This window comes from Rattus norvegicus, chromosome 7 (assembly GCF_021556685.1).
Source record: "Rattus norvegicus strain SHRSP/BbbUtx chromosome 7, alternate assembly SHRSP_T2T, whole genome shotgun sequence".
Taxonomy (NCBI): Eukaryota; Metazoa; Chordata; class Mammalia; order Rodentia; family Muridae; genus Rattus; species Rattus norvegicus.
In genome coordinates, this window is record NC_141540.1 from 38,449,869 (window position 1) to 38,473,814 (window position 23,946).

Consider the following 23,946-nt stretch of genomic DNA (forward strand, 5'->3'; position numbering starts at 1 on the left):
ATAAACATGGGTGTATTTGGATTATTCTACATGCAGACATCAGTTAGATCAGCGTCATTTGTTGAAGATGCTTTTTCTTTTATTAAATTGGGTGTGTATTTCTGGCTGCTTTATCAAAAACCAGTTGTCCATTGATGAACATGTCTGTTTTTATGCTGATAGCAGTGGTTGTCATTACTATAGCTTTGTAGAGGTTTGAAGTCAGGGACGTAAGTCCTCCAGCAGTTCTTTTATTGTTCAGGATTGGCTTTGCTACCCTGTTTGTCTTTTTGTTTTTCCACATGCAGATGAGAATTGTCCTTTCAAGGTCTGTAAAGAATTGTGTTGGAATTTTGTAGGGGATTGCACCAAATCTGCAGATTGCTTTTGGCAGGATGGCCATTTTTCCTATGTCTTTCCATCTTCTGATGTCTTCTTTAATTTCTTTCTTCAAGAACTTCAAGTTTTTATTATACAGGTCTTTCACTTGCATGATTAGAGTTACTTCAAGATATTTTATAGCACTTGAGGCTATTTCAAAGGGGGGCTTTTCTTCTGGTTCTTTCTCAGTTTATTCGTCCTTTGTTAGATGCCATGAAGCTCAAGCTGCTGCTTAGTAACTGTCACGTGGGTTCTAGGAATCAAACCATTTGTGTCTCTCTCTCTCTCTCTCTCTCTCTCTCTCTCTCTCTCTCTCTCTCGTGTGTGTGTGTGTGTGTGTGTGTGTGTGTGTGTGTGTGTGTGAGAGTTACTGATCTTTTTTAATTAATTTTGTGTCCAGTTAGTTTTCTGAAAATGTTTTTCTGTTATAGGAGTTCCCTAGTGAAAGTTTTGGGGTCATAATATCATATCATCAGCTTAGAGGGATACTTTGACCTCCCTTTGTTTCCAATTTGTATCCCCTTGATCTCCTTTAATGTCTTATTGCTCAAGCTAGAACTTTAAGTACTATATTGAATAGATACAGCCAGAATGGACAACCTTTATCTTGTTCCTGATGATAGTGGAGTCGCTTTAAGTTTCTCTCCATTTAATTTGATGTTGGCTTGTTATAAATTACCTTTATTATATTTAGGTATGTCCCTTGTGTAATGGATGTTTGATTGTTCAAAGGCTTTTTCAGCATCTAATGAAATGATTGTGTGTGTGTGTGATTGTGTGTGATTTTGTGTGTGTGTGTGTGTGTGTGTGTGTGTGTGTCCCTTCCAACCCTGAGTTTGTTTATGGTGGATTACATTTACTGGTTTTCCTATACTGAACCATTCCTGCATCTCTGGGACGAAGACTACTTGATCATGGTGGATGATCTTTTTTTGTGTTCTTGAATTTGATTTGCAAGTATTTTTTTTGAGTATTTCTATATCTATGATCATAAGGGAAATGTGTAATTCTCTTTCTTGGTTGAATCTTTATGTGGTTTGGGTATCAGGGTGACTGTGGCTTCATAATTTTTGGGAGGAATGTTTCTTTTGTTTCTATTTTGTGAAATAATTTGAGTAGTATTGGTGTTAACTCTTCTTCCAAAGTTTGGTAGAATTCTGTGATAAAATTGCCTGGCCCTGAGCATTTCTTGTTGGAAGATTTCAATGACTACTTCTATTTCATTAGGGGTTATAGGCCTATTTAAATTGTTTATCCAATCTTGCTTGATTTAACTTTAAGTTTCCTTTTTTACTTAATTTTTTAAATGTTTATATGTATGGGTGTTTTGCCTGCGTGGATACCTGCACAGCATATGCGTGCAGTGCCCTTGGAGGTAAGAACAGGGTGTCAGACCCCCTGCAGTTATAGATGTTGTTAGCCATCATATGGATATTGGGAATTGAAATTGGCTCCTCTGGATAAGCCACCACTCCTCTTAACCAATGAACCATCTTCTCAGCCCTTGTTTTTTATATTTTATCTGACATTTATAGAGAACTTTTATATCTTACTGATGAAAATTCTGTGATCTGTTTTGCATCATAGGCATCTTTTAAAATGTGATCAAAACTATGTATTAATCCCCTGGGAAAATATTATTGACCATTGGAAAGATAACTCTGTCAGTAGAGTCTTGCAAGTACAGGGTCTGAATTTGAATTCCAGAGCCCATGTTAAATAAACAAACAGATGCTAGCCATGGTGCTGCATGTTTGTAACCCCAGCTTTGGGGAGACAGAGACTGACTTCCCTGGGACTCCCTAGCCAACCGGCCTAAGCTTGAGCTCCAGGCCAGCGAGGGGCTCTTTTTCAACAAAAAGATGAACAGTGTGATGCGTTAGGAATGCGGTTGTCCTCTAGTCTTCCTGTGCACTCCCACGTGCACACATACACATACAAGAGCACACACAGTGAAAGTAAATTGCATACAGTGCAGCTTCACACCCCACCCAGCCACTGTTCACATCTGCAGCCTCCTGCTCTTTCCTGTGTAGTAAGGCACATGCTAAAGCGGAAACTGGAGCATCTGTATTCCATGCTGCTATTTTTTTCTACTTAGGTGTCTGTGGGGGCTTTGTTTTGTTTTGTTTTAGGGTAAATCTTGCTTAAGTTTTAGGTAAAGACCCCAGGCTGCTTAGAACTTGCTGCATAGACCAGACTGGCCTCAATTTAAATCTTGTGGTCCTCCTGCCTCAACCTCTCCAAAGCTGGGTTTACTGGTGTATACCACCACACCTGCAAGATTTTCCCTTCTACTGTCATCTCAACTTTTCTTACTAATTTAATACTTCTAAGATACTCTAAGAAAAAGATTGTTCTTTTTGCTAGTGATAGAAATTTGGGTTGTTTCTAGTCACTGTTAGAAGCAGAGTACATCAACATCCTTACAAGGGACAATGACTTCATGTGTGATGTGTATTTTTCTAGAATAGATTTAGAAATGATGCCCAGGATCAGAAATATGTCAGACTTTGCAGTTTCAGCCTTTGCAGTTTCTGGGGTTTGAGGGTGGATATTAGAGTCATTATTAGTAGACCACGGTTGATCTGGAACCCCAACATGTGCTAACGTCTGGAACATCAAACATCGATCCCAGAATGGTTCTGAGTTTAGATTTTTGGGTTCGGGTTGTTCAACAGTGTTTAAGGTCACAGGCTGTAACTTGGTTTTCCAATGGTAGGTTAACAGCCAGATTTCCTAGGGGTTAGCCATCAGTCGCTACGAGTGCTCGTTTCCCTGGGTCCTCACTGAGGTCTGTATTATTGCTTCAAAACAGGAAATGCGGTTCTTACAGGTGTCACGTGTGGTAGTGCCATCGCTCCTTGAGAGTTTCAGAAGTTTTTTGATAGAGGATTTATTATCAGTGTGATCACACCTAAAATAACTCTCTAAAGTCAAACTGAATATTACTTTTCTACACTTATTTATTTGTTTATAATAATACAAACTAACAGCCTTTGAGGTGCTTGCTTATGAACATTTTTTCCATAGAACACTTTTTTAAACACGCTTTTGTATTTAGTAATAATATTTTAGGATAGACTGGCGCTGCACAGACCTGCTTTGTGAAGAGTTGAAGGGGCGTCAGTGTTGAGCCCTGGGTCCCATATGTTTTTTTTAGCTTCCTTCCGGCCATAGCTGTGCCCAGTAGGGAGCACGCGCCCCTCTGTTGTCACAGGTGGGCCTGCTTCACTCTGGCCACCTGCTATCCCTGCAGGCATAACTGTACCCTAAATGTAGGGCTCTGGCACACAGGACTGCTTCTGACACTGGAATTTACTGTGTCCCATGGGTAGAGAAGGGAGAGGGGCAGAAAACACACAGACATACCAAGACAGTAACTTCATAAAGCAAACAGATTGTTTCGTGTTTGACAGTCATTAGGTGAGAATGTTTGTCTGGATGTCACTTTGACAGAATTCATGATCTACTCATCCGTCCCCAGACACTAGTGTCATATCCAGTGACCTGAATGACTTCGATAATAAGCTTTTTAGGTGAAGGTATCGGATTCCTATATGATGTGTTATATTTATATTCAAGTTTTTCAGAGAGCTGATAATTTAGAACTTGAAGCCATGAGATAATTTACCTAAATCCCTGTTCATGCTAGCTCACCATGCCTTCTCCTATGCCCGAGTACCTGAATGTGCACTACATTGGGGAGTCGGCCTCCAGACTGCTGTTCTTATCGATGCACTGGGCGCTTTCCATACCTTCTTTCCAGGCGCTCGGGTGAGTGTTTTGAAGTCCTTGAATATAAATGTGATTTTTGTGGCACACATGGATTAAAACAAGAAGTTTATTTGGGGAGGATTTGTATTACAGTAGAGAAATGCTCCACCATTCTAACCCTACGACAGTTCATGGTAATTCATGGTCGCTAACTACTATTCTCTCTATGACTTTTGTGTAGAAGAGTGGCTGTTTTATAGTTTGAACAAGTTAATAATCTGGGTAAGTGGAGAGGACCAACTGGCCGGTACTGGCAGTGGCCGTCACTCAGTGATAGGGGTGTCTGGGGGTTGGAGAGAAGCCCAGTGGTTAAGAGCACTGTCTGCTCTTGCACAAGACCCAGACTTCACTTCCAGCAGCCACCTGGTCCCCACAGCCTTCTTAACTCCAGTTTCAGGGTTGCTGATGCCCTCTTTCTGACTCTGCTGCTGGCACCAGGCATGGACGTAGTACACAGACATGTGTGGTGGCAAAATACACATGCACACATTCTTTTTTATAAAGAAAGGATGTATTAGAACTCAGGTATGTCCAGCCTCATGACCATGGGGCACATACGGTCAAGGACAGCTATAAATGAACCTAACAGAAAATGTATGATACAGCAATATAGGCTGTTTGGTGATGTATTTAATTTTATTTATTTATTACAGTTTGATGGTGTGATCTCTGAGTGAACTTTGTAGGTGGCAGTTCCCTGTGCAGTGTCAAAGGCTGGGTACTCCTATTGGATGGTTGTCCCTGCTCCTCCCACCCCCCCGCCCCAGCCCCGCCCAGCCCCCACCCCAACAACAACAACCTTGCTCAGTATTCGTCCCAGGCATAGCATCAGCAAGCCGTATTTGCCTACATGGCTTTGTTTAAAATAAGAGGTGATTATTTTCCAATCCTCTGGTTTCCTCCCAAAGAAAGAAACAAAACTTCCAGCCTCCAGTGACCATAACTCGAATCCATTTGCCTACGACAGACCACGCCTGCATTCTGTTTTGAAGCAACCAGATGAAATGGAAAGTGGTTTGTTCCAAGAAAGCAAACCTTTACAAGCGTTTGCCAGCCCTTTGTTCAAAGTAACGGGGGTGTGACAGTGAAAGGGCCAAGCGGGTTTTCCTCTCCTCTTGGCATTCTCCGTATTCGGTCTGACCTTGTAACCACTTGCTTTCCTGCCCTCCTCATCTGTTTTCCCACACTTGACATATGCACATAACCACCCTTCCTATCAGTACAGTACTTTGTAACCATGCAGCACCTGAGCCCTGATTCCCAAGGACACAGCTGACACCGTGATTTGATCTAGATAATCAGCGATCTCTAATTACAAAGAGCAGAGGCCCGATTTCGAGTATGAAACCTTTGAATGAGTCTTCCTTTTGGTCTCAGAAAAAATTCAACATTTTAGTAATTTTCCAATTTTTTTTTTAAGAAAATAAAGTATGGTACAAAAACCTTATCCTGCTGGTGGTGTCGCACGATTTGTTAGGCGTTAAGTGCCATGGCCACGCTGGTCACTGACACAGGCGAGGAGTGCAGCGTAAAGCTGTAACCGCCTCCCCAATTAAAGAATTGGTGGTCTAATCCGAACTCTCCATTAGTCATGCCACTGTTGTTTTTAAATATTTCTTTTTTTTTTTTTATTAACTTGAGTATTTCTTTTTTTTTTTTTTTTTTTTTTTGGTTCTTTTTTTCGGAGCTGGGGACCGAACCCAGGGCCTTGCGCTTCCTAGGTAAGCGCTCTACCACTGAGCTAAATCCCCAGCCCCAACTTGAGTATTTCTTATATACATTTCGAGTGTTATTCCCTTTCCCGGTATCCGGGCAAACATCCCCCTCCCCCCTCCCCTTCCTTATGGGTGTTCCCCTCCCCATCCTCCCCCCATTGCCGCCCTCCCCCCACCAGTCTAGTTCACTGGGGGTTCAGTCTTAGCAGGACCCAGGGCTTCCCCTTACACTGGGGCTCTTACTAGGATATTCATTGCTACCTATGGGGTCAGAGTCCAGGGTCAGTCCATGTATAGTCTTTAGGTAGTGGCTTAGTCCCTGGAAGCTCTGGTTGCTTGACATTGTTGTACTTTTGGGGTCTCGAGCCCCTTCAAGCTCTTCTGTTGCGTGTGCTCACCCCAGGAAAACAGCCGAGATGTTCAAGAAACCAAGAGTAGAGCCCGAGGTTTCTGCTTACAGAATGAGTAATGTTCCGACAGCAGCCGCTCTTCTCTGTGCTCTGTATTGGAAATCGGTTTCTGTGTGGCAGCCACAGGACTCTTAATTAGGACAGCCGTGGAGCTAACAATCCAGGCCATTAACTGCCACACCAGCCTTCCCTCCTATCTCTGCCTAGATAATCAGTAAATCCTTTTCATGTGTTGACTTAATCAGATAAGAGCTGGGTGCTAATGGCAGGGCACTCTGTTGTGTGGAGATAAAACCTATTTTAAATCCGACTGGCATGGGGGCTGGCTTTTTCTGGCTGGATGCAGAGATTGTCCACAGAGCTCTAGTTTTACAGAGAGACTCAAACAACAGTAGTCAGACACATTTGCTCCAGTGACTTGGTGGGTAGGGGATTGGTTAGTGTCCTCATTTGTATTTTGAAAGGCCTCTATATTTAGTAGAATTGTTAGTTTTCTGTTTAGGATCTGTAGTTAATGTGTAGGAAATTCATTCTGCAGATGGGAGGAGCTGGGGCTGGCTGGTGTAATCTGCCTATAGTGTAGGCAGCAGCAGGCCTGTCCACTCTGAGGATTTGTTCATGTCCCCCCCCCCCCCTCTTTTCCTCTCTCTTTCTGTTGCTCACTCTGTGTGTGTGTGTGTGTGTGTGTGTGTGTGTGTGTGTGTGTGTGTCACAAGTATTACAAGGCACACATGTAGAGATCAGAGGACAACTTGGGGGAAGTCACTTCTCTCCTACTTTCAGGGACTAGAGTCACAGTGTCAGCTCAACAGTGGGTGCTTTTACCTGGAGAGCTATCTCACAGTAACCGGAGTTTTTCCAACAGTGTCTAAGAGAGGCTAACCTCAACTCCTGTCATTCCTCCTGTCCTCAGGCTCCCGGGGCTGAGATTGCAGGCTTGTGCTACCATGCCTGACTCTGCCTGGGTTCTTAGAACCAAAAGTCCCAGGCCACCACCATGTGCACCTGCAGACTTTGTCATTCATATACTGAGCTTTCTTTGACACTTCACCTGAATGTTAAAGCAGCTCTGCTTCCATTAACAATGGAACCTGCCATTTGGTGGACTTATGGCATATTGTTAATTATTCTTCTCTAAGGAGCATGGATTCAGTTCGCTGTTGGGCAGCCAATAGCCTGGGTGCATTATGTGGATGCCAGAGGGTTGGGTTGGCCTCAGGTGCAGGTGACACGGCCACTGCAGTGGTTTTGTTGTTAATACTTGTGGGGCTTTAGTTAAATGCATTTTCTACCCATCTCTTTTGCTTCTCAGAAGAAAGACATTTTCAGAATAGGTACTCATGGTGATAGCCACTTATCTCTTGACAGATGTAAATGATTTACTCATGTGTTGGCGCCTGTGCATCTAGACCAGGTGACTTGAGTTTCATATCTCCAATTGGGAGCAGAAACAACTGCTTAGGAACAGGACCATAACGGAACTGCCGAGGCCAGGCCGGACCCTGTGTGTCTCCTAGACACAGTGGCATCTATCTCTGTCCTCCTAGGAACCTTCTTCTTACAGGGGGGCTTGTTGCTTTCTTCTCCTAATGTAATGGCCTTTTCCAAATCATTTCAACAACACAGCACCAGGATGTGAGAGTACTCTTACTGCTGACCATAATGGGAGTTAGCTTTTAGGCTTGTTTTTCTGGGGGATAGGACTGTGTGTTTGCTTGTTTGTTTTTGATTCAGGGTCTTGCTGTGATTCCAGGCTAGCCTCGAACTCACTGTGTGGCTCAGCTTAGTCTTGAATTCCTGCTCCTCTTCCTCAGCTTCCCAAGTGCTGGGATTACAGCCACACACCTAGCTGAATTTTTTCTGTACTTGATTTAACCCCTTGACTTTTTCTCTGGCAATAAACTAACCCAGTGGCTGACTCTGAGTCGCCCCTTCCAGCTCCTTGCTTCAGCATTTCTCCTCTGCACTGAATACAAGCTCTTCTCTGGGCCTTCTCCACAAGTTCAGGGTGTTTCCAATACAAGGGTAGCCCAGGCTAGCTCTGACCTTTTTCCTAGTTAATTTTACCTTCCTGTGCTCTCCACTTTCATAAAACCATGACCAAGTCAACTTATAAAAGAAAAAAGTTTGGGGGATGGGGAATCTTAGGTTTTCCGAGGGTCAGATAGAGTTTGTGAGTCCATGGCCATCGTGACGGGAGGCACATCACACTCGTCAGGCAGGTATGGTGCTGGAGCAACATCTGAGCGCTTATTTCTTGACCCTCAAGCAAGAGGCAGAGAGAAATACTGGGAATGGCTTGGGTCTTTTGAAACTTCAGTGTCCACCCCTGTGACATACCTCCTTCAACAAGGCCACACCTCCAAATACTTCCCAAACAGTTCTACCAGTTGGGGACCTCGTATTTAGATGTATGAGCCTAGGGGGTCTGTTCTCATCCAAACTACCACACTATTTAACTACTGTGGTTAGCTGTTTTCTTTCTATAATCAGAGGTTAAGAAGAAAGCTAGTTTGCGTTTGACTTTTCCCCATGCCTAAAGTGACCCTGGATAGAACCATGAGGTGAAACCTTCTCTCCAGAAATAACTAACCCAGGAGTTCAGTGTCCTGCCAGCCCTTCCCAGGCTAAGGTTCTCAACTATCCAAGCCCTGTCACATGTTGGCACCTGCTGTTCTTGACATCGCATTACAGTCAAGCGTCCTGCGTCACATGTCTAAGTTCCCGTTGTTGCTAATGGCTGCCTACTTCGTGGGAGTATTACAGCTTACGGATGCATCTCAGCTTACGGATGCATCTCTTCCCACGGACGTTTGGGCTTCTGCCAGCTTCCTTATTCTCTCTAGGGCCACCAAGTGCATTTTGTCAACGTGTATTAGTGTTTCCATAAAACACGTTCTTCCCAGTGGAACTGCTGTGTCTTTGAAGGCACGCATGTCTGCTCTGCCGTCGTTAGTGTTGTTCCCAGGAAACACTGACATGCTTACTCAGCAGTGGACACATGGGGCCTCTCCCCTCACTCTTCCTCACTCTGGATCTTGTCATTTCTGACAACTGAACACAGTGTCTTCTTATTTTCTTGATTTTAACGGGGATAGATTTCTCTTGATTATTTTCTGTATCAACGTTGAAAAATACTGGTTTTCTTTGCATTTGAGATTTCCTTTAAGTTTATTTCGTAGCCAGTTTCTTCTGATGACAGGTCATCCTACCCAAATACTGAAGTAAAATTCTCACCCAAGTAATTCCCAGAAGGAAAAACTTTGTAAACTCCTGGGATTGTTTGTTTTGCTTGTTTGTTTGTTTGTTTGTTTGAGGTACTATCTCAACTCGTAGCACAGACTAGCCGGGAACTCACATAGCCCTGACCTACTCACACAATCCTCCTGCCTCAGCTTCCCATGTGCTTTGTGCATACAACGTCTACTTCTTTGTCAATGCTGACCTTTGTGTCGTTTTATTATTATCTTTTATGTGGTTGTGCTGAGTACGCTTAAGCACATCACGAGCACAAAATTATAAGTTTCTTTTTTTTCATCACATTTCAATGTATGTTGTCTTTGGGAGATGGACTGCACATGGCATAGCACATACGCGGAGGTCAGAGGGCAACATGCAGTAGTAAATCTCTCTTTTCACTGTGTGGGTCCCGGGGATCAGCCGGTGCTCTGGCTTGATGACAAGCGCTTTTCCCTTCAGACCATCTTGCTGACACCTTGTGGCATTTTCAAGAAGGAAACAGTTTATGTGCCGGTATCGGGGTGAGCATGTTTCTTAGCAGCACGTCCTTACTAACTTGAATCCCTTTGGAGAAAGGAAAGAATTCTTGCCATTTATTTATCTTATAATAAAATACTGGTTTTGTTTGAAGAATGTTTTTCTTGTAAAAAGACCCACACTTACGGCTTCTCTGTCTTTTTAAAGGCCTCACTTCTGCCCGTTCTCTGTATCCTCAAAGATAAAAACAAAACAATACAAAACTAACAAAAACAAAAGGCAGGTTTTTTTCTGTATGCTATATACTTAGAGCTATGGCTGAAATTCAGAGATACTTCAGAGAACTCTTTACCTTTGGGTAGTGTGGCAAACAGATCCCTCACACAGCTAACTAGGAAATTAGGAAATCTGCATAAACTCTGACTGGATAGACAGGTAAGCACCAAAGGGCCCCGGAAAGGAGAGAGACGTGTCATAAGAGGGCATTTCTTCAAAAAAGCTAGCTCTAAAGCCAGATTTCATGGTGCACACCTGTCATCCTAGCACTAGGGAGGCTGAGGTGAGAAGACCACACATTCCAAACCATCACAAGGAAACAAAGGTCATTCAAAACTGTTAAGTCCCGGGTCTGGAGGCTCATGGTCCTGTGGTCAGTGTTTAATCCTCAGCAGCACAACAAAGCAGTCTCCGATCTAGCCCTCAAAGAAGGGGTGGGTGCGTTAGCTGGATAATTAAGTAGAGAGAGAGCATTCAGAGAAGACAGAGCCACATTTAGAAATGCATCCAACACCATGCACACATGCATGCCCCCACCCACAACACATCACATGTGGCACATACAGTCACATACACGTGCATGTACATTTTTTAATAATTACCTCCCATCTTTCTTCAAATCATTTAATCTCATTCTTCAGAGTCCTCTCCCCTGACCCTCCCTTTCGCTTACCTCTCTTCTTCATTGCAAATGGGATTTTAGTTGTCTGAAGTTAACTGTATATAAATCATATGTCTATTACATATAACACTTATGTAAAATACCGGAAGTTACACAGTTATGTAATCCTTCCCTCCCAGGCAGACTTGATCCACCATTTCAGCCGGCGTTTCACCCGTGCCTGGCTGGTCATGGCCTACTCGTTTCATTTTTCTTTTTGGCAATGTATTCTTATTGGTAGTTGATTCATAAAGTTGTGCAGGTCTGTGGAGAGCAGTGAGTCATTTCCACACTCATACAATGTGTAAAGCCCACCTCAGGGTAACTGATAGGGGAAGTTCAGACGCCCCCTGCTTGGCTTACCATAGGTCTTATTGTAGCTGTTCCTGTGAACTGGCTGACGGAGAGTGAGCTAAGCAAGCTGGCTGGCATTTAGCATCCTAGCGCTCTTCTGTCAAGTGGACAAAGCCCAGAAGTCTCTGTGTACGCCCGCCCACAGGTCCTTTAGAATAGTTGTAATGTGATGATTGTTTTAGGTACACCATCCAATGTGAAGTTTATACCTGATGTATGCTTTCCTTTCTGTTCTTCCTAGGCAAGAAAACAGCATATCACTGGTAAAAGCCTATTGGAATGAACTCTTTACCCTCGGTCTCGCCCAGTGCTGGCAAGTGATGAACGTCGCAACTATATTAGCAACGTTTGTCAACTGTCTTCACAATAGCCTTCAGCAAGGTAAGAACACAACTTTATTTGTTTCCAGGGATATGTGAGGAGCTGTGGCCAAAGCTAGATACTGTGATGATCGCATTGATGTTTTACCTTTTTTATCTTAACATTTTGATAAATGCATTGCTCATTCAAAATATATTTGAATTAGAAAGACAATGTTAAGGCAAATGTATTTAAGTCTGAAAGGCTCAGAAGCCAAGCTTTTGTCACTAAAAAACAGTGCCCAAGACTGGGCTATCATCAGCAAGAGCGAATACGTTTGAGTTAGCCAAAGAATCCGGGTTGCTTCTAACAAGCTGTCTCCCAAGAATGAGTGTAGCCTTAAAGACATTACTCCCCCTTACAAGGCTTGCCTCCTAACCCCGCTGTTTCAGCAACCAGATTCCAACGTGTCTTCTGTCAGGGACAAACCATCACGTTGTACAGGAACATAAAAGCCCATGTATATTTGCTTGTAAGTGGAGAATGATCAAATACTTAAGTGTGTGTACTTCTCTCCCAATTCTAAGGCTATACTTTTTCCCCTAATAACCCTTAGAGTCATATGATGAGCTGGTTTTGGGTCAGTTCCCTAAGACCTATTGTCTCATCTGAATAGAATAGGGATGTGTGGGCACAGCCATACCAGGAAGAACTGGTCTAGGAAGTACAAGTTCAAAGCCATCACGGGCTACAGAGCCAGACGCTTAGGCAGACACAGTCTGACTGTACATACCTGGCTGTCCTGGAGCATCGCAGACGTCACCTACCTCTGGAGCATTTGGGGCATGGTGGCATGTGCTGCCACGCCCGGCGGCAAAAAGCTGCCTTAAGAGAGAACCGTAAAGTCATACAGTCCTTACGTTTCTCTTTCTACATGCTTTATCTGAGGGAGCAGAGAGTAAGCAACTTAAAAACACGTTGAAAATGGCTGCGGGATTAAAGTTCTGCTGCCTCAAGCTCAGGAATAGTTTATACAGTTTTACTCCATTAGTACATTCTATTTCTCATTGTTTTCATTTGTTTTGTACTTTTGGTTGGCATTAGTAGTTTTCAAGGCAACATGTCAGGGTCTTCCTGAGATTCCCTTGCCTTCAACCCCCACAACCCACACCACATGCTAGGCAACTGGCACTCGCTAACTACTCGTTATTGCACACATTATCTTCCCTTTCTCCCTCTCTCCCTTCCTTCCTCCTTCCCTCCTCCCTCCTTTCTTTCCCCTTGTTCACACAAGGACAGAGTCTCAGCTTGCAGTCCCCAGCTCACCCAGCGCTCACTGTGTAGCTTAGGCTTGTATTAAGCTATGCTCCTGCCTCAGCCTCCCAAAGTGCTGTGATTGGAGGTATGCACCAACACACCTGATGTTTCTTGCTTCACAATATTTTAAAATCTTCTGCTACCTCACCAAGGGCCGAGAGTCTTCGTAAATCTCACCTATGAGAAAGTTCCCAGAAGGCAGAATCACACCGCCTTCTCATCCCCGGTCCTGAATCCTCTGCCCACGTGTTCCACAGCTCGCCTTCCTTAGTAACACAGTCGGGTGTATCTTACACAGACCCCTGATAGACAGATCATTATAGTTTTCCCTACTCTGGTCTTAGCAATGCATTTTGCTCCACTTTTTTCTTTAATATACTAAGTTTCTAATGTTTAAAATTGAAAATGATTTTTCTTCATTTTTTTCAAGTGGCATAAGCTTAAATAAAATCCTGTTATAAACATTTGAGCCTTCTTTGTTTCTTTTTTTGTTTGATTTGCTTTGGTTTTGCTTTTTGGTTAATTGTTTGTTGTTGTTCTTTGTTTCTTTTGAGTCAGGGTCTCTTCTGGCCACAGACTCCTTAAATATCAAAGGATGACCATGAGCTCCTCATGGTCTCTTTCTCCCTTCTCCCAAGTGTTGGGGCTAATGGTGCACACCGCCACACCAGGCCTTTTGCAGTGCTGGACATCAAATTAGGGCTTCCTAAGCTCTAGATAATCGACCTAGTAGTTGTGGGACATCCTTGGCCCTCTTTGAACTTGGGCTGTGGGTTTTGTTGGGTTCTTTTGTTTTCGTTTTGTTTTCCCAGACAGATGCCTCTGCATCTAACGGGGCACCTAAGAAGGGAATGCTAAGGTTTGGATTTCTACTTCCTTTTTCCTGTGGGCACACTATCAGAAGATGATGTCTTAGCTTCCACCCATGGGCCCTTGTTGCAGAGATTCTGAATCTAAGCCTCAACCTGTGAAGAGGCTGATTATATTCCACACAAATCAAGAAGGGAAGTGTGTGAGAATGGTCAAACATTATAGATGGCAATTGGAAGTGTATGCTTGTGTTTTAAAGATAAAATGTCCCCGGAGAGGAGGAAGTTGTTGATGGAGCACATCTTCAAGCTGCAGGAGTTCTGTAATAGCATGGTGAAGCTCTGCATAGACGGGCATGAGTACGCCTACCTCAAGGCCATCGTTCTCTTCAGTCCCGGTACGGAAACACGCCCTGCCTCTCACTCCTTGTCTATGTCGTCACGTTGGCACTTTTGAGATAGACTCTCGGCCATATAGCCCAGGCTCGACCTGCACTCTTAGCAGTCCTTCTGCCTCAGATAACCAATACAGATTACAGATGTACACCGCTATGCCAGGACTTTTGTGTCTCATGAATGTATTCGATGTTGTGGGGACATTGGAACCCTCAGGTTCCACTGCAGGTGGGAGTGTGAAATGTACAGTTGCCAGGGACAGGAGCTCAGCACCTGCTGTAAACATTGAATATAAGGAGCCCAGAGAAATCGTGCAGAGGGTTAAGGTCCTGCCATGGACCCAAGTTAGAAGAACTCTCAAGAACCAACGTAAAAAGCCAGGCACAGCAGCTCATACCTGCATCCCAGCACTGGGCAGTAAGAATAGGCAGATCTCTGGAGCTGACTGGCCATCCAGCCAAATCCACAAGCTCCATGAGAGACCCTGTCTCAAAACGTAAAGACAGAGAGGAAAGACACCCGACAGCCACCTGTGGCCTCCACACACACACACACACAGACACACACACACACACACACACACACACACACACACCCTGTAATAACAAGGACACTTGCTACACCAAAAAAAAAAAGTTAAGCACATATTCAATTCCTATTGACCTCAAAGTACAAAATTATATATGTACATAAAAATCTTGAAATGAATATTTGTGTTGGCACTAGTCATAGCCAAAAGGTGAACGCATACCAGGTAACTGTCCACGGAAAAAGTGATTGAATCCAGGCTTGGTGGGATATGCCTTTAAGTACTTGGTATGTAGAAGCAAGATGTTCAAGATTCAAGGATAACCTTTCCGACATAGCAAATCCGAGGCCAGCTTTGGTTAAATGAGATCCTGGCTCAAAACAACACCTAAGGATAAGACTGGTGGAATGGCTCAGCCAGTGAAGGTGTTTGCTGACGAACCTGATAACCCAAGTTCAAATCCCTGGGACCCACATGGTAAAAGGACTGATTCATGCAAGACTCCAGAAATACACGGTGGTATGTGTGCCTGAATACACACACACACACACACACACACACACACACACACACACCACATGCACTTGTGCAAATACATAAATGTAATAGAAAGTTTTAAAAACAGATGGTGTATGTATATATAATACGTGCACACAATGGAATCATGTTAGCACAAGTGGAGTGAGCTTTTGATATAAGCTATGACAGGATGAGAACGTGCTAAGTGAAAGACACTGCTCATACAGGCACGCATAATAATCCCATATAGGCAACCGTGAGGAGGAGTGCAAATTAGTCATTTGTAGAGTCAGGGAGTGGGGAGCTGGGGACCAATTGCTACTGGTTGTCAGGTTGCTTTGAAGTCACAAAAATGTCCCAGTTACATTGCGAAAGTGTAAAACTCTGAAGATGCTAAAATCATCTGATGTTGAGGATGTCAGACAGCTGCAGACAATCAGTAGAGCACACAGACCTGTGTTACTTGAGTTCTTAGGTCTGTATCATTGGGCACTTTTAAAGCCAGAATGTAAGACTGTTGCTGCTGGGTCCTGGGTTTGTTACACTCTCAGGATCTTATGGAGCTGCAGATATGGGAAGATGGGCTTCTCTCTTTCTTTCCAGTGTCTAGTTTTCAGACAGTAAAGGGGCCTCCAACTCCAGTTTGTAGATAGGAGAAGTCCACAGTCCTTGAGGGTCTGTGCCTCCGCTCTGTTCCTGTGTCCTAATAAAATTGTCCAGCAAACCTGCTTCTTCTCTCAGTGGTTCAAGTAAGATAATTAAACCTGTGTACAGGTGAGTGTTTCACAGGAGGGGGAGTGCAGGCCCAGTGCTTCACCTGAGCTAATCTGTGTTTCCGTTTTTACTCATTCTGTTTATTCTGTTTGTGGCATTGGGGTCCAGCATACAACCTTATACAGGCCAGGCAATAGCTCTACCAATGAGACATACTTCGAGCCCACACACATCTCCATTTTAGCACAACCACTTTGCCAATTTTAGCTTTCTTTGGGTAAAATTGAAAAGTTAAGCTATAAATTGATGGTGTCACTTTAAATATTTCTATTTTGTGAAATATAACTGTCAAAATGTTTTGTAGATTATTTCACGTTCTTATAATTTTTCTGATAGCGATAATGAAAGTGTTTGTAATTTATGTTTTTATAAGTACTTTTTCCTTTTCTTTTTTTTTTTTTTTTTTTTCGGAGCTGGGGACCGAACCCAGGGCCTTGCGCTTGCTAGGCAAACGCTCTACCACTGAGCTAAATCCCCAACCCCTACAGGTGCTTTTAAATTTAGGTTATTTTATGTTGCTGAAAGCAAAATGGTAACATCTAAATAAAAGCCATCGCACTACTTTGGAGAAAAAGAAAGCCGTATTAGCACACGGTGGTCCGGCTTTTATTAATATATAAATATGGTCACCACTGGCTGCAATACAGCCTTGGGGTATTCAGCAAGTACTTCTGGAAAGAAGGAACAAAACACTGTCTGTGGGATGGGGCTTCCGAACTGTTTGATCTTCCATGACTTATTAAATGATTATTAAATAACTGTATATATTCCTTTATGTCTTAGACCATCCAGGCCTGGAGAACATGGAGCTGATTGAGAAATTTCAGGAAAAGGCCTATGTGGAATTCCAAGATTACATCACCAGGACATATCCAGATGACACCTACAGGTACCTCTCAGCCAGAACTATTTAATACAGTTCATTCAGAGGATTTGTGTTTGCTCTGAGATAGGGTCTCATGGAGCTTACTTTGACCTTGAACATGCAACCATGGAAAACCTTCAACCATGACTCCCCTGCCTCTGCCTCCAGACTTCTATGATTATACACAGGCATGCGGCATGCCTGCCCTGAGAGCTTTTGAGTAAATTTATTCCATTATTATATTCCATTTTAAGAGTAATTTAGTGTCTTAGTTAACCGTGACCTTTGAAGTGGGTAATGTTTTTGAAGGCTTAGTGCTAGAATATTTGCTCAGTGTGCATAAGGTCCTTGTTTTCTCCTCATCACTACCAATGAAGAAGAGTTCAGGGCTTCAGGTTAGTGGTAACACACATAGTACAAGTCTCTGGGTGTGGTCTCCCATACAGAGGGGAGAAACCAGCTGTTAACAATGGCTAATGAGTGCTCGATCTAAATCAGTGGTTCTCAACCTGTGGGTTGCGACCCCTTTGGGAGTCAAATGACCTCTCACAGGGTTCACATCAGATATCTTGCATATCAGACATTAATATTACAATTCATCATAGTGTAATTAACATACTGTAATTACAGTTAAGAAGTAGCAACAAAATAATTTTGTGGTTGGGGGTCACTTCTACGTGAGGAACCGTATTAAAGGATTGCAGGGTTGGGAAGGTAGAGAAATTACTGCTTTAAATTGTGAGGGTGAGAAACTGTCTGAAGGATGCAGGATTGTCAGAGCCAAACCTCACCCAGGCAGATGAGCTGTAGATCCCAACTTTTCAGATGAAATAATTGTATTAGTAAAAAGAGAGATGAAAATGATAAACTAAAACACTTATAAACTGATATATAATTAGCTTTGAAATATAGCTTATGATAATTCTTCCAAGTCATTTTTCGCCAGTGTTCTTTGGGGTTGGAGGGAATTTTCCTTTCTTATTTTTATGAAAACAGCCACCCACCTCTGAAGGAAACACAGTAGATCAGAATGATTAGAAGTACAGTTTTTGATTATACACGGATAATGCCATGTTTGCTGAGTTTAATGTCTGAGTTTCACGTTCCTTATGATAATAGTATGCCCTTCTGAAAAGTCCAGTAGGCTTCGTTATGCACAGCCTCTGTTACCCGTGGTCACTCTCAGACAAAAAACACGAAACAAGGAATCCCGGAGATTACCCATGCACTCTAAATGGCGTGCTGTTATGAGTAGCAGGAGGCGGCGTGTCGTGCTCTCTCATTTTGCCCCGCCTTTGACTGCATCCCCCTCTGCAGTACCCCTGCTTCCCCCTCTGCAGGCGTACCCTGCTGCAGACTGCTGGGGCGTTCGGCATTGACTGTCCACCTCAGTGGTCAGATGACACTCCCCGCTTTACTTTCTGACCACCCAAAGCACAAGGGAAAGGATGCTTTCTCAGTTCTTACGTTCCTGCTTATTCAAAAGTCGGTCCCCTTGAACAGCGCTTTTCCACTTCAGACACACTTGCTCACAACCTAGAATTGGACAGGAAGCAGTCCTTCGTCTTCACGCCAGCTCTGTGGAAAGAGGAAATGACACAAGGGACAGTTGAGTCATTCTTTGAGCCTAATGACCTTTTTATTTATCTATGCTCTTTATAACAGTTGTCTGTTATATCATTTCTAAGAGTGTGTGTGTGTGTCTGTCTGTCTTTTTATGTCTGTGTCTGCCTGTGTCTATGTATGTGTATCTATGTGTATATGTATCTCTGTGTCTCTGTGTCTGTTAGTGTGTCTATGGGTGTGTGTGTATGTGTGTGTGTGTCTTTGTCTGTCTGTGTCTCTTTATACTTGTGTATGTGTATCTTTGTATCTAAGTGTGTTTGTCTGTGTGTAATCTATATGAATGTGTGTCTATATCTGTGATTGTGTGTCTATGTATGTCTTAGTTAGGGCTTTCACTGCTGTGCACAGACACCATGACCAAGAACTCTAATTATAAGGATGACATTGAACTGGGGCTGGCTTACAGGTTCAGAGGTTCAGTCCATTGTCATCAATGTGGGAGCCGTCAGGTAGATCTGGTGCAGGAGGAGCTGAGAGTTCTATATCTTCATCTGAAAGCCGCTATAGCAGAACACTGGTTTCCAGGCAGCTAGGATGAGGGTCTTAAAGCCCATGCCCTCAGTGACACACCTACTCCAACAAGGCCACACCTACTCCAACAGTGCCATACCTTCTAATAGTGCCACTCCCTGGGCTGAGCATGTACAGACCATCACAGTGTGTATATGTATACTGTATGTGTGTATCTGTCTGTGTGTGTCTATATGTGTGTATATGTGTCTGTGTGTGTTTTCAAAGGAAAAGAGTTTCTGAACCTCCTGTGTTCTGATAACATAGAGCATTGTTCTTACCCTCTGAAATGGGTTGGGAAGCTGTTCTTGAGTGCACCTAACCCGTGATTTAATACTTTAGTCGCACAGTTCTTGTAGCCAGGTGGGCACAGTGTGGTGTGGCAGTTCAGAGGAAAGCTTTCCTGTGGAGGGGACGGTGCGATGTGGGTGGCAGCCCTGCCACTCTAAGCCCTGCCATTCCAAAATGCTCGTCCTCAGTTTTGAAACTTTGATCTTCATTATTTCACATGGATGCTTTTCTTTCTGCTCCTGTTCTTTTGACTTTGCCCCCGTCTCCTCTTCCTCTTTCAGGCTGTCTAGATTACTTCTCAGACTGCCGGCCTTGCGGCTGATGAATGCCACCATCACTGAGGAATTGTTCTTCAAAGGTCTCATTGGCAACGTACGGATCGACAGTGTCATCCCACACATTTTAAAAATGGAGCCTGCAGATTACAACTCTCAAATAATTGGTCACAGCCTTTGAAAGTGGAGGTCACCCTGCTCCAGGCTAAGTTTACCGTTCCTTCTCGGAACACATGAAACCAAATCGAACTGTTTCTTCCAGGGCATCTGCGAATATTAACTTTAAGAGTAACCAAAATCAAAAGTATTTTTCTTTTGGATTCCTTAAGAAGAATTTAAGTGACCAGGCAGGGGTCAGGAATTATACTACCCTGTCTGTCCTATAGGAATGAATCAACAATGGTACGGGGCTGTTCTTGGGGAGGATGACACTTAAGACTCTCTCCTCCTGACTGTCTACACTAAGCTTTCTCATTCTATTTTATAAAACAAATAAACTAGTCTTTCCCCCCTGAATTGTGTTTTTTTCCTGTTTAATGCCACTGGGCCTGTATACTGTAACAATGAGATACCTAAGCAGAAACTTCTTACGTCTGACTCATCCATGGTTATCTTAGTTACCAGGCCAAAAGGTTATTTTATGCTCAATGATGTAATGATAATGCCAGAGCTATAGGAAATAAATATATATATGCTTTTATACACATCAAGGTGCCCGTTAGCATATAACACTCGTTGCTGGCAATGAGACATGAGCCATTTGTATTTTTTTTAGTGTAGTAGATTATTAGTTACAAGCACTTTTATTCGTTGTGGTAGAAAATTACTCTTGAGAATAGGATGAGGATCCTGTTTTAAAATTTGGGATTTACTGTGTTTTAAACATAGTAGAGACGCCCCCGGGCTGTGTTAGTATTTTAGAATAGATAGTAAAATAGTTGTTTTTTTTCATCCCACAGAAAGCCTCTGTCCTCTTCTCAGATGCAGGCTCAGCTTCTCCACCCTACTCTGGCCTTTAGCCATTTTTATGAGGTCTTTTAAAAAGACTCACCCAGTTTGTTAAGTAATGCAGTTATCAAAGCCCATATGGTTCCAAGGTTGAGTTAAATAATTAAAGCAAGTAATAATTTGTAAAAGCAAAAGAATCTGCACCGGTTCTTTTCACTGCAAAGTCGAGGAGGGCTGCTGTCACAACCTCACGTCTCATTATTTGCTACAACCAAAGCATTTCAGACTCCTCGGTCTTCCATGCCGCTGTGACAATCAGTATTTATACTGATTTTATAATGGATTCCTTCAGTGCATCTATTCATCTATTGGCTGATATTCTCCTCCCCTCCCTCTCCCCCTCCCTCCTTTCCACATCTCCATTTTGTTTTCTTGAGACAGGATCTTGTCACCCAGCCAGACTGAACTCAAGTTTGCGGTAACCTTCCTGCCTCCAGCTCCCTATTGCTGGGATTATAGACACGCATCACATCCTAATATTTATTTTTAAAACACAAATGTAGAGATTTTACTGCAACCAGAATACATTTTTATTATTAATAGTTTTGCTGAATTTTTCTATTGGGGGTGGTGGATTTTACCACTAATAGTAGTAATTAAAAGTGTAGTCTTGCAAATGTTATGGACTTACTACGAGAGCTTTATTTTCTGTTTCATTTTGTCAACAGCTCGATTTATAATAAGCTTCTGGGGGAGAACTTCATAGAGTGTAAAATGCTCAAACGGAATATTTCAGTAGGGCATGTGTAACCTGCATCCTAACACATCTGTAGATGACGACGTCTTATCAGTGTCAAAACGGTGGGCGCCTTTGATACTTTTAACGTCTCAAGACAGTAAGCCAAGGATTCACACACATAAAAAACTGTCCTCGCGGTTATTTCTTTGAGATATTTTTCCTGATGAAATTTGTAGTTACATTGGGAAGTCTTTTGGAAACTGCATTAAAATGTGACTTGCCTTACAAATTTCTGTATCCTGTCAATGGATTTTATTTCAATGACCTATTTATTTGGTGTTTGGACGCCTTCTACATTGTAGGGCATCCCAGTGGGAGAGCTTGTGCTTAGCTTAGTATTTACAAAGCCCTAGCTTCACTCTCCCGTAGTAGAAGGAAGGAAATCGTGTGAGATTCTTAAGAACAAAAGTAATGGCAAGATGGCTTAGAGGGGCAGAGCACTTCCTGTGAAAGCCCAGCTACCTGAGTTCAGTCTCTTTCCTTTGAGCTCCACACATGCACTATGCCACATACATGCCCCCCTTGCATGCATATGTGCACATACACATACATACGTGCACACACATGGACTTTATGATTATATAAACAAAGATAGCCTACAATCATGGGAATAAGTACGTAAAGCATGCAGAATATAATTTAACCAGTGTATTGTTACATACAGAAGCTAGTGATCAAGAAGCAAGAGAGTCAAGTCTAGGTAATAGTTGGGAAGGTAGGAGGAAGGTGCAAACAGGGGAAGCTATAGAAGGGGCTTCAGAACTATTGACAGTATGTCATGCACCAATGGTTTTGTAGTTAGCCACTCCAAACCTACCAGTTAGAATTGTGCATTTTCACACGAATGTATAATTCGGACAGAGGTTGTCAGGGACAACCGGTCTCCATTCAGTCAGAACAGGGTTCTTACAGAAATCATGGATTTAAATCTTTGTAGTCACTAAGTGTTAGTGGCTATAAGCTGGAACTTGCGGTGGGACAGAAGCCAGGGCATGTCTGGAGTCCCTCTGTTCTGCGTCTCACGGCCTACTGGCCAAGTTCTAAGGGTAAGAACCTGAGGCCAGTTTGCCTTCTTTCCTGCTATCAGAAGTTTCCTATGACTCCCCTGCATTCTAGTCCTCAAAAAAGATAACCTGTTGTGAGGAATACGTAAAGAACACACAACTTGGGAACAAAATACAAACAACTCAAAATTCCATTGGTACACCATCAACAATGTTCAAATTACAGTACATGATCATCTTTTTAACAGTGTGCATGCATACGTGTCTGTGCATGCACGTGTGTGTGTGTGCACGTGTGGGGTGTGTGTGTGTGTGTGTGTATGTGTGTGGAGGGTGGGTATGGGACCCCTGTGCACTGTTTGTGGGACAATTACCATGGTGCAACCATAGTGAAGAGCAATATAATTATTCTTTAGAACTTAGAATTTCCATAGAATTTCCATATGATCCAGAAGTCCCACCTCTGGATCTATGTCCAAATGCTTAAAGACTGGACCTCAATATTCGCACACACATGTTCTCTGGCACTTTGTTCACAATAGCAAAGAGATGAAAAAGCCTGAATTACCATAACAAAAGGGTGAAGATAGGACACTTAATACATACACATACTCGATGTAGTTTATTTATTATTCAGCTTTAAGAAAATGATCCTAAGGCTGGGGAGATGGAGTGGGTAAAGTGCTTCCTGGATTTCCAGAACCCAGACAAGCCACACATGGTGGTGTCCGTCTGTGTTTGGGGCAGAAGGCAGGGGATGGAGTTGCAGACAAGTGGATCCTGAGGGCTCACTGCCAGACAGTCTAGACAAATGTCAGGTTCAGATTCAGTGAAAGACCTTGCCTCCAAAACTAAGGTGGGGGAGCTGGGGAGATGGCTCAACAATTAATGCCGGCTGCTGTCACAGAAGACTGGCTCTGGTTTTGAGTGCCAACTTGAATGTTCATAGCAGCCTGTATCTCCACTCCAGGGTTCTGAGTTCTCCTCCGGCCCCCTACGACACTGCATACTTTTACCACACAGACATACATTCAGGAACTCACATAAATATAAAAAATATTTTAAGAATATTGGCTGCTCCTGCCAAGGACCTGGGTTTGATCCCAGCCTGCCTTGCAAGAGCGAGAAACCGAGTTACATCTCAGACCCCATATAGAGAATGCAGATATGGTGGCACCTTTGTAGACTCAGTGCTGGGGAAGGGGAGGCAGGTGTATCCTCGAGGTTCCCAGTCTGGCCAGCCTGGTCTACCTGACATGTTCCTATTTTTAACCTTTAGTTTTATTAATTCTAGTCTTCTCTTTCTTTTGGTTTTTATGGTTAGGGGTTTGCCAGTATTGTTTATTTATTTTATTATTTTGTAAAGCAGTAATTCTGTGATGGAGTCTACATAGCGTATATGCTTACACTTTGAATATTAACCTTGCAACTGTAAAATAGCAAATCCTTGAGGTATCTTAATCTTATTCTTTGCAATTCCTCATTATTCATCTACTAACACACCGACGCTTAATGAATTAAAAATTGTACGGACTCTGTGTCAAATGTACAATACTGCTATGGGGTCAGTAATGCATTTCTTAGCTTCTAGCGCTATAAGTAATTTTTTGGAATGAGCACCATTGTCTGGAGGAAGAAACGTACTTCTACGGGAGAAACTCGCATCTGGGGAAGCTTCGTTTGCTGTACTTCCCCTCGCAAGGTCGCTTTCTGG

At 43.1% G+C, this 23,946-nt stretch overlaps 1 protein-coding gene across 8 annotated transcripts in view; it reads left to right on the forward strand.

Annotated features, from left to right (window-relative positions):
* The window catches only part of Nr2c1 (nuclear receptor subfamily 2, group C, member 1), a 51,576-nt gene extending 31,579 nt beyond the window's left edge, over positions 1–19,997 (forward strand). For 4 of the 8 annotated variants that reach the window (XR_015623796.1, XR_015623795.1, XR_015623794.1 and 1 more), the window contains 4 exons: positions 11,512–11,651; positions 13,957–14,094; positions 16,698–16,803; positions 19,488–19,997. Coding sequence is in view for 4 of the 8 variants with exons in the window: in NM_145780.2 (NP_665723.1) it covers positions 4,016–4,137; positions 11,512–11,651; positions 13,957–14,094; positions 16,698–16,803; positions 19,488–19,662 (681 nt within the window). In the remaining 4 variants the exon portion in view is untranslated. 8 annotated transcript variants of the gene reach the window in all.
* Positions 19,998–23,946: the final 3,949 nt, after the last annotated feature.